Consider the following 10,749-nt stretch of genomic DNA (forward strand, 5'->3'; position numbering starts at 1 on the left):
AAATGACCCTTGGGGCAGAGGACACAATCATCCCTGGACGAGGACTACTCCATCCTAAAAATCAAAGAGAACCTGCGAGTGCCAAAGCAGGAGGCGATGTGGTGAGACGGACCAGCTGCTTCCCACACCCAGGCTTCACCCCACTTACCCAAATATTCACTGGTGACTGTTTCCTCCCGCTGCTGTTCACTGGAGGGAAAATGTGGCCATGAAATGGGATATGGGAGAAATCCCACCCTCGCTCACATCCCTCCTTCCAATCAGCCTCAAGTTGGGTCTTTCCCTGCTGCTTCTGCAGCCCTCCCCGATTCCCATCTAAGGAATCCAAAACGTGTTCCACAGTAGATTATAAAAGGGAATTGGAACGTGGCTTCCGGCTTAATACTTCAGGCAATAGTATTAGCTGAGCACCTACTCAACACCAGACATGATAAAAAAAACCACATGGATAGAGTATTAAAAGAGAACAAGGGTGTCCTCTTGTGGAGTTTGCAGTCTGGAAGGAAAGGCGTTAAGCAAATAATTACAAATCAATAATTAAGAGATTATTGATTGTTGGTTGTTGACTATTGATTGTTGATTATTATTGATAAGTGATGCCCTTAATAAATAGGAGGTGATGACATGGTAACACACAGCAGAGAACCCCAGCACATCGGCCTTGCATGGAAGGCTTCCTGAAGGATTCCGTGTTATTTGAGTTAGTAATACAGAAGCCGTTGTCTACACATTACATCTGCACTATCTCCTCTAAGAGAATGCAAAAGGTTCTATAACAGGCTTCTGTAGCATGAGAACTAATACTTACTGAGTCTTCCTAGATACCTAGGCCTGCTAGCCATTTTACATGCATTAAAAATCACAAAGCATGGGTGAGGTGTACTAGTTTGCTGGGGTTGCCATAACACGGTGCCACAAACTGGTGGCTTGAAGCAACATATATTTACTGTCTCACAGCTCTGGGGGTTAAAAATCCACAGTCAAAGTGTCAGCAGGACCATGTTCCCTCTAAGGAAGGTGCCAAGGAGGAATCTTGCCTTGCTTCTTCTACCTTCTGGTGGCTGCCAGCAATCTCTGTCCTTCCTGGGGTTGTGGCAGCCTAACTCCAGTCTCTGTCTACACGTGGCCATCGTCCCTCTGTGTGTGTGTGTCTCTGTTTCCTAGGTTCCCTCTTCTTATAAGAACACCAGTTATATGGGACTTCGGGTCAACCCTAAACTAGTATGTCCTCATCTTGACTTGACTACATCTGCACAGACCCTATTTCCACATAAGATCACATGCACAGGTTCCAGGTGTACACGAATTTGGGGAGCACGATATTCGACCCAGTAACCCAGATTTTGAAATGGCTTCAAATAATCCCTACCTACTGGGATTCACATTCTTGCAAAATCTCCTCCCATTGACCGTGGACTGGACCCGGTGACTTATTACTAATGAACAGTACACACCAAAGTGATAGGAAGTCACTTCGGCAATTAGGTTATAAAAGACTATGACTTTTGTGATATTCACTCTCTCTGGCTGTGTCCAGGTGCTTGCTATAATAAATCCAGTGGCAGGTGCCCGCATGCCTGGGAACTGATGGCTGCCTCCCACCAACCACTAAACCCTGAGGGCTTCAGTCCAAGGGCTCCTAAGGAGCTGAATCTTTCCACCAACCCCAGGAGTGAGCTTGGAAGCAGATCCTGCCTCGGTCAAGCCTCCAGATGAAACCACCATCCAGAAAGCACCCTGATGGCAGCTGTGATAGACCCCAAAACAAAGGACCCAGCTAAGCCTCGCCTGGACCCACAGAAACCTTGAAACCATAAATATGTGTTTTTTATGCCGCTAAACGTGGGTGATTACTTGTTATGCAGTGACACATACCTAACACGTACACCTTAGTGCCACTCCCATGTAGAGGAGGCATATAGAAGTTAAATCAGTAACTGACAGCAAGCTAGGGAGGGAACAAGGCAGCACTTACATCCAATCCATCCAACTCAAAACATAGAATTATGCTACCATTGAACAATTATACATATATATATATATATATATATATATATATATATATATGAATATGATTGTAGTAGCCAGGCTTCTCATTGTTGGAGAAAGAAGTTACAAATAAGGAAAGAGGGAAGGCTGAGACAAGACTTGGTATTGTGCTGGTGTGAGAGCTAACAGCATGAACTCATGGGCTTTGGGACATAGATAGACAGATAGACAGACATAGGGAATGAATTTAAGGTGAGTGAGAGATAAATAAGTAGACAAGTCCAGGGAAAAAAAATCAGAGACATCTTTCTCAAAGCCAGGAAAGAGCCCTGTGTAGGAGACACAAACTGTAAGGCATCTATACAGACATGGTTATTTATGTCATGGGCTAGGGTAACGTCTCCTTGGACAAGAAGGACAGCAAAGGAAAGAGAGATGTCAGTTAGGACAGAGATGTGCTCTCCCCCTCTAGCCTGAAACTGGCGGCTCTCAGAAGCTCTCCCCACCTGCCCAAAGCCCCATCCTTTTGCGTGGAGGAGAGAGTACCGGGAGGTTCTTACCATAACAGTCTGGATGGTCCATATTCACCCAACGAGCCACCCAGTTGATGACAGGATATCTGACCACACAACTGCAGACGTAACCTCCGATTTTGTTTCTACAATATGCCCTTTTCTTGCATCCTGCCAGCCCGGTCTTACACTCATTGATGTCTGTGAATCAAGAGAAAATACTGTTGTTTTTCATCTTCATAGAACGATTTCACTTTCGTTTTCACAGTTCTCTGGCCCGTGGAATCTCTATAGCCCAACACTGTTCATCAATGGACCCAAATAACATCTCCCATTGGTGGATAGGATGAATCAGCATGAGAAGGGATGGGAGTTGTCCCTGTGTTTGTGTGTAAACCCAATGAAATCCCAATAAGAACAAATCTACATGTATTTTATGGAGTGAGATGAGTTGATACTATCATGCAAGAATAGGCACAAAAACTGAAAGATGGGAACCAGGCATTGAAATATCCAATGATGCTTTGACAAAACAGCGAGGTGCTGACACATGAATAAATAAATAAAAGACCAATGGAATGGGCTGAAAGTCCGGAGATAGACCAAGTACCTATGGGGCTTTAGAATATAGTATAGAGGATGTGTCAAATCACTGGAGTAAGGATGGAAAGTTGTTTTAGTTTAATGGTGAATCTCAAATTTGTTACATCAAATAAAAATGCACAGTGAGTAGCAAGGGAATAAATATAGGGTAAGCTAACACATCACTAGGACAGGCTGCAAGCGAGGTGGAAGGGCCACTTTAGCTAAATCCTGGCTTGTGCAATGCCTGAGTGTCCTGCATCTGCCTGTCTCGCCAGCCTTCCCTGCGGATGGACCAAGTTGAGGTTCAAGCCCACAGACAGGGGGTGCCCAGAGGCAAGGACTGACACCTGCTGTCTCTGTCTGAGGCACGCAGGGACAGGTGCGCCTGCCCAGTAGCTGCACCATGGCGATGGGTCTGCTGAAGAGCTGTGGGTTCTATTTGGTCCACGGATTCATGTGCCTCAGACAGAGGACACAGGACGAGGAATAGTTGTCACCAATGAGGGGTCGAATTAAATCTCATCCAAAGCATCTTTACCTTCACATGTCTCCTGGGAGCTGAAAAAGTGTCTCCTCCCAGACCTGGACTGGAATCCAACCTCACAGGCGCAGTGGGTGCTGTTGTGGCAGGAGGCATGCTCAGGGCACTGAGGACAGAGGGCTGCAGGGAACACAGACGTGTGCATTCCTTTGCTCATCATTTGTTCAAGACATATTCATGAAGTGCCCACAATCCATGCGCTGTGGTCAGAGGGATGTCCTCTTGGGACTGGCTCTGTGGCATCCTCTTTGCACCCAGCCCACAGCTGAACACAGACGCGCACACGGCCTGCCCAGATCCCACTTCTGCCACCAACACCACTCCTGCCTGATGGTGCCTCCAAATGCCAGCACCTGTGCACCTGTGCACCTGTGCACCTTTCCCTGCCGGCTCTCTCTGGCCACCAGGCTCCGCTCTGTGCAGCACATGGCAGGTGAGCACTGCGTCCGCTCCCGGGAGCAGCTCCCTCCAACGGTGACTGGCGGGAGTCAGTCTATTAAAGTAACTCAGCTTGTACATTTTACTACACGTTAAAAGTAACAACCGTGAGAGGTCGCCCTTGACCCCTGGGGCAGGACAGGGAGGTGCGGGCCCCACGCCGTGTCCAGCGGCTCCCGAGGGGTGGGGGGCACGGGCTCTCGATGCCCGCAGGCGACTCCCGTGACAAGGCCCCACCGCCGTCTCTGCCTCCTGTCCCCACCCCTCCCAGGTGGCTCCTCCTGGGGTCCCCTCCCAGGTCGGTGACCTGCCCACACCACGGAAGTCTGGAGGGAAACCCGCCCCCGGCGGGCGTGGCAGCTGAGCGTGTTGAGACGCGGGATGCGGGTGTGGGGAGACAGGGAGCAGCACCCCCACCGCCAGCTGCGTGGCCTCGGGCCGCGCCGGCTCAGCAGGACCTTGGCCAGGCGGGGATGGCGGCAGCACCTCTGGGTGGGAACGTCGCAGAGGACTGCACCGGAGGCCGCGTGTCAGCCGCTCGGCTCAGTAAACGCAGGTGACGCCGGTGATGCCCGCAGAGGGGGACAGCCCTCGGGAGGAGGGGACGCCAGGGACTCAGCGCCCCTGCCTCGCACAGGGCTCCTTCCCCTCCCAGACTCGAGCTCCAGGTCCCAGTTTCCTTCCCTCTGGCCTGTGGCTGTGAGTGGACTCACCTGCAGACCTCCTGGCTCCTGGTCCTGGCACAGCCAGCAAGACCCCGAGACCTGGAACAGAGGGGAGGGGACGGTCAGACGGGGACCCCGGGCTCTGCGTGGCTGCAGGCTGGGTTCAGGTTGTCGTAACCAGCTCAGCCACGATGCTCCAAGCACGGACCTTGTTGTGGGGGGTGGATCAGAGTAGCAGACAGCTGAAGTGGCCCCTCAGCCAACCCCAGAGGACGTTCCTCTGTCCGCACATCCTACTGTGTCTGTCTGCACAGTGCGTTTTCCTGCAGCCCCCGGGGGCACGGCAGAAACATGTGGGAATGACACCGTCTCTAGAAGCATCTCCAGCAGGCCTGAGCTCTAAGAGACTTACAAACGTATCAACCAATTGCAGTGTCTTGCTGAACCCAGATCAAACAAGGAATTGTTTGGAGAAGTTGTAAGGCTGCACATTTCATGACGTTATGGAATGACTGTCCACTTTTCATGGACGTGACAATTCACCCTCGGCTTCCGCACCTGCACGGGGTGACCCCCATCCACGCACCTTCATTGGCTCTTCCCTCTTCCGCGTGTGACGCCCCCACTCCCCTTCTTGTGCTTCCCGGGATCCCCTCCCAAATAACTGCCCCCACACACGCACACACTCGTCTCGTCTCGGTTCTGCTCTGGGGCAGCCCAGCCTAAGAGACTCAGCGGGAGAGTTTGGTGCAGGACAAGCTCACGCAGGGGTTGCCGGAGACAGTGCCCGCCGTCGGGGAGCAAACGCAGGCGGGACGGCAGGGGCAGGAAGAGAAGGGGGGTCCCCGTCCCACTTACCCGAGAGCAGGAGCAGGCACCTGCTTCCCATGGCGCAGAGGCAGCGGGAGCAGCAGCGTGAGGATCTCTCTCCAGCGGGGAGGGGTGAGAGTTCCTGCAGTGGACAAGCCCAGTGAGGACCAACGCCTCAGGGTCACGAGGCTACGAACCTGGGCGGGGGCGGGAGCGATGCTTAATTCTGCTTCTGGGCAACTCTCTCAAGGAAAGGATCCTGCAAGAAGGATCGCGGCAGAGGGGGTTGCAGGGCACGAGCTTACCACCCCACATGCCGCAAAAGAGACGCATCTCGTGGACTGAATATTCTGCTGGGATTTAAAATCCTGTTCTATTGCAGTCAGCAAAATCCAGAATGTGGAAAACTTCCCTGAACAAACTAAGTAGCTTGTTTCTTTCTTTCTTTCTTTCTTTCTTTCTTTCTTTCTTTCTTTCTTTCTTTCTTTCTTTCTTTCTTTCTTTCTTTCTTTCTTTCTTTCTTTCTTTCTTTCTTTCTTTCTCTTTCCTTCCTTCTTTTTTTTTTGAGACTGTCTTGCTCTGTCACTCTGCCTAGAGTGCAGTGGAGTCATCATAGCTCACTGCAACCTCAACTTCCTGAGTTCAAGCAATCCTCCTACCGCAGCCTCCCAAGTAGCTGGGACGATAAGCATGAGCCACCACACTTGGCTGATTTTTCTAATGTTTGTAATGATGGGCTTTCACTATGTTGTTCAGGCTGATCTCTGAACTCCTGGCTTCAAGTGATCCTCCTGCCTTAGCCTCCAAAAAGTGCTAGGATTACAGGCATGAGCCACCTCACCTCACCTCTTTTTTTTTTTTTTTTTACATTGCTGTTATTTATTTGATTCTTTTAAACTATTCCTAACTGGCAAATAGTTATATATATTTATGGGGTACAATGTGATGTTTCAATATATGTTTACATTGTGGAGCTATGAAGTCAAAGAAATTAACATATTCATCACCTCACATACTTATCATTTTTTGTGATGAGAACATTTAAAATCTACTCTTTTAGCAACTCAGAAATATACAATATATTACTATTAACAGTCATCACCATGCTGTACAAAAATCTCTAAAACTGATTCCTCCAAGGTTAACTGACACTCTGTGCCCTCCCTGACCACCACCTCCCTATTTCCACCTCCCGACCCTGCCCTGTCCTCTGTTAACCACTGTTCTAGCGTCTGCTTCTATGAGTTCCACTTTTTTATTTGTCAAAAAAAAATGCAAGATGTTAAAAATAACCAGATAGAAAAGGAACCTAGTTTAAAAGAGACTTAAAAGCATATGAGCCAATTGCAGTATCTTACTGAACCCAAATCAAACCAATCATCTTTTAAAAGGTTATAAGGCTGAACATTTTATGACATTAAAGAATGACTCTCTGTTTTTCTGTAGACGTGATAATTCACCCTCAGCTTCCTCGCTGGTCAATTTGGCTGTCTGCTCTAGAGGAAGCTAGAGGTAGAACAAAGAGGTTCTCTGTGAAGAAAGCTGATCTTTTGGAGATGCAAACTAAAAATTTTGCATGTGAAATAATGCAATGGCTAAGATTCGCTTCAACACAATTGAGTAGGGAGAGTGGTCAGGGGACTGGGTGGGAGTAAAGATGAAATAAGATTGGCCAGGAGTTAATCATTGTTGAAGCCCGGTGATGGGTCTGCTATTCTCCCTACATTTTATATGTTTGAAAAGTTCCATAGTAAAAAAAAAAGGCGGGGGGAGGAAGGTGATCTTAATGGTATACTGTTAAGTTAGTAAATAAACAATTCCCAGGGGACAGAAGTAGGTGTACTAATATTTGCATAAAACAGGGAGATGGCAAGGAAAATGTTAGCATACCATATACAATTGGAAATAATATGTAGATATATTTATACTATATTTATACAACAGGGCAACTATCTCCCCTATTTTACAGAAAGTGTTAGAATTCTGCATACAATTCTATATGTATGTGTATATATATGCATGCACAACGTCATACGTGCAATCTACAAACATACAAATGCATCAAGTGCATGTGTAGATCTGTCATGATACTGTATTTGCATAAAATATTCTTGAAGGATGCCTAAGAAACTCATGACATCAAGTGACTTTGAGTGGCTGGGAAGCTGAGGCAGAGAGACTTGTCACCTTTCATCCTCTTGTGCCTTTTGAAGTTGGAACCAAGTGAAGGTCTTTTCTACTCAAAAAATAAATCGTTTCTAACAAAGAAAACAGTGGCAGTGCTAGACATCATTATGAATGAGCCTTTTGAAAGAGACTTTAAGAAGCTTGGCAGTAAGTGTTTGCCCGTGGATATCATTTTAAAATTTGAAAAGCACGTCCCTAAGGCAATGTCAGTGGGCAATTGGAGTTTAAGATAAAACTTCCAGCGCACAGTAGGAGAGAGAATGTATCCTGCTAATCTGTTAAGACACACAGATGTGCCAATGATGATGAAGTTGCTGATATCAGGAAGATGTACTAAGTAAGTGGTTTGAGGAAAACACTTTCATATAATGGAAGTAGGAAGAAGACAGCATTTAACCGTGTGCAATGCCAATAATTTGATATCATAAATAAAAATAATGGAGTAAGAGGCTATTAAAGTGACTTGGGAAGCGATTATAATGTAGCATTAAGATAAAAGGCAAGTTATATGATTCTATCACAACACAATGTACTATGCACGTATCAAAATATCGCATGTATCCCATAAAATGTACAATTGCTATGTATCAATAAAAAGCGCAGGTTATAGAGCCAAGTATATAATATCACATTTAAAGGAATTATAAATGTGAACAAGAGAATGACACTATGAATGATTTTTTTAATTATTTATTTATGTTGCTCTAAGCCTTAGTTTGTTGATAAAACATCATGAGTGGTTTTAAATCCCCTTTTATTTAGCTATAATTCTAAATTTTGCATATTGCTTTAATAAGAAGAAATTAATAATAATAATGAAGTTTTCTTTAATAAAAGAGAACACAAAATTACTTTAAAAATGGTTTCTCTTGGCAGTTCTGTGTTTTCTCCATACTCCTGTCTTGATATGCCTGTTGGGCTTTGATCTTTGAGTTTGGAATCTCTTAGGGCCACCTGTGTGTTCACGCTCAATGCCCCACCCACGGTTAGGGTGAGAAAACTCTCTCATCCTGTCCATTACCACGTCCTAAGATCATTTATGGGAACTCGACTAGGGGCCAGGTGCCTTGTTAAGAACGCTGTGACTGTCATCTCATCCACAGCCCAGAGCATCTTATGACGTAGGTCTTGTCGTCGTCTCTCCACTCTTCAGATGCAGAAATTGCGGTTCAAGAGATCACGTGGCTCGTGCAGGGCCATGCCGCTGGAAAATGCAGAGCTGAGACCTGTGCAAGGTCTCCCTGAGTCCAAAGCCCGAGTCCCACCACCTCCCCAAGGTCAGGACCCCAACGTCACCGGACGTGGAACGCAAATCAGTCAGACCCTGGGTGGGAAGTGGTGGGGACCTCGGGAAACTGGGGGCCACGGGCTCCAGCTGGAGACGTCCACACCCACGTTTCCCTTAACACAGAGCCAGGGACCCCCGGCTTGCAGTCCCTGCAGTGGACAATATCGCCTGGTTGGAAGTCCAAGCCTGCAGTGGTATCTTGTGTCCCTCGGGAGGAATTACACTTAGTCCCTCTCTGGACGCCTTCCCTCTCTCAACACCTGTCTCCCATTTTCATTCATTGTTTCTCCTCCTTCAAAAATATTTTTTACTCTAAAATATTCTGGAGCAACTCTCAGTGCAAAGAATCCCCATTTGAATGAGGACAATTGTTTTCTGAGGCCTCGTTTGAAACTGATTTAACTAAAGTGAGTATGTTTACCTAAAAGAGGTGACAATAAATATTTGTCACAACAGTTGAGACCTCTAGGGAAGCTAATTTGGAGAGATTTTTGGCCATAACCAACTGCAATAAATGCATTTCAGAGAGAGAGAGACAGAGAGAGAGAAGTGAACGAAGTTTCACAACATAAAACTATGTACAGCATCTGATATTCTATAATCATGGTCCTTTTTCATGTTTAATTTTTGCCAGGCTGGTTGTTATGCACTAAGTGGGTTTTGTGGTCCATCCCCCTCCAGCGGTTCATAACCAGCTGGTTGAAAAACGTCGACCTGCAAATCTCTCTACTTTGGCCACAAATCAGGCATCCAACCCTTCCCCTGTGAGCCTGGCGTTGACCTGCGCTGGCGTGTTTCTTACGGGGCTGAGGTGTATGAGAAAGGTCTTTACTCACCATGCAACCTCAGGAAAGCCACTCATTTTCTTAAGATCTTGTTTTCCTCACTTTTCACAACAAATTGGTTATATGCTACATTTGCTGTAGGCTCTGTATTTCTTGAAACGATATAATTTCAGTCCACCCGAAACCCCTAAAGACACAATTCGGCACCTGCCCCGAGTGAGCGGGACATCTGGGTGGGCTGCACACCCCCACGTAACAACACACACCCCCGTCCCGGCAGAAGGGAACAAACACACCTGAGACAGATGCTGCCTGTCCTCGTTCAAGAAATGAAGCAACGGGGCATGGAATGAGGTCTCTTCGAAAAGGTTTCCAGACCCAGAGTATTTTTCTAGACTCCCAATCACAGGTAAAAAATTTCTCTATTTTTTATGAGAAGTCACTGTGCCTACTCACCGCAGAGATGAGAAGTCCTTGCCTCCAACGCAGCCTGGTAGCTCCTCAGAACTGACAGAAGAGGAAGCGCACGGCCACTTATCGGGAGGTCTAATTTCTCAAGGAGTCTTGTGGGTAGAGGAGAAGGCTGGGTGGTTGGTCAGGGAGTTTGCCTAATGGTCCGAGGTGCATTAGTTCTCCTTTCATTACAGTAATTTAAATCCTGCAGTACCAGCATGGGGCAGATTAAAGTGCCCTGGGAAATGAACTTGGAAATGCTGATGGTGTTCAAAATGGGGTAAGCCAAATAAACAACGGAGGGTGGATTCAGCTCTCTTCGATGCCAAGGAAGTGGGTCCAACTCTGAAGAGACACTTGAAGTTTTACTGCAAGAGCTGAAGGCCAGGGAGTGGAGGGGAGGAGTCAGCACATCTCTGTTACCCAGTGTCCCATTTCAGAATCGCTTCTCAGTGACCCACTCTGGGAAAACGACTTCCCCATAGTCTCGGACTCT

General features: G+C 47.1%; 1 protein-coding gene across 1 annotated transcript in view; it reads right to left on the reverse strand.

Moving 5' to 3' along the window:
• LOC142860992 (putative adhesion G protein-coupled receptor E4P) overlaps window positions 1-10,362 on the reverse strand; it is a 30,318-nt gene extending 19,956 nt beyond the window's left edge. Inside the window, exons 1-7 of the mRNA XM_075998187.1 lie at window positions 10,257-10,362; window positions 5,589-5,799; window positions 4,779-4,829; window positions 3,625-3,747; window positions 2,550-2,702; window positions 1,519-1,521; window positions 113-189 (exon numbers count right to left, since the gene is read on the reverse strand). Coding sequence (XP_075854302.1) covers window positions 113-189; window positions 1,519-1,521; window positions 2,550-2,702; window positions 3,625-3,747; window positions 4,779-4,829; window positions 5,589-5,619 — 438 coding nt within the window. The 5' untranslated portion in view covers window positions 5,620-5,799; window positions 10,257-10,362. The remainder of the gene's footprint in view (window positions 1-112; window positions 190-1,518; window positions 1,522-2,549; window positions 2,703-3,624; window positions 3,748-4,778; window positions 4,830-5,588; window positions 5,800-10,256) is intronic.
• Between the last annotated feature and the right edge of the window lie 387 nt (window positions 10,363-10,749).

The sequence above is a fragment of the Microcebus murinus genome, chromosome 27, assembly GCF_040939455.1.
Source record: "Microcebus murinus isolate Inina chromosome 27, M.murinus_Inina_mat1.0, whole genome shotgun sequence".
Taxonomy (NCBI): Eukaryota; Metazoa; Chordata; class Mammalia; order Primates; family Cheirogaleidae; genus Microcebus; species Microcebus murinus.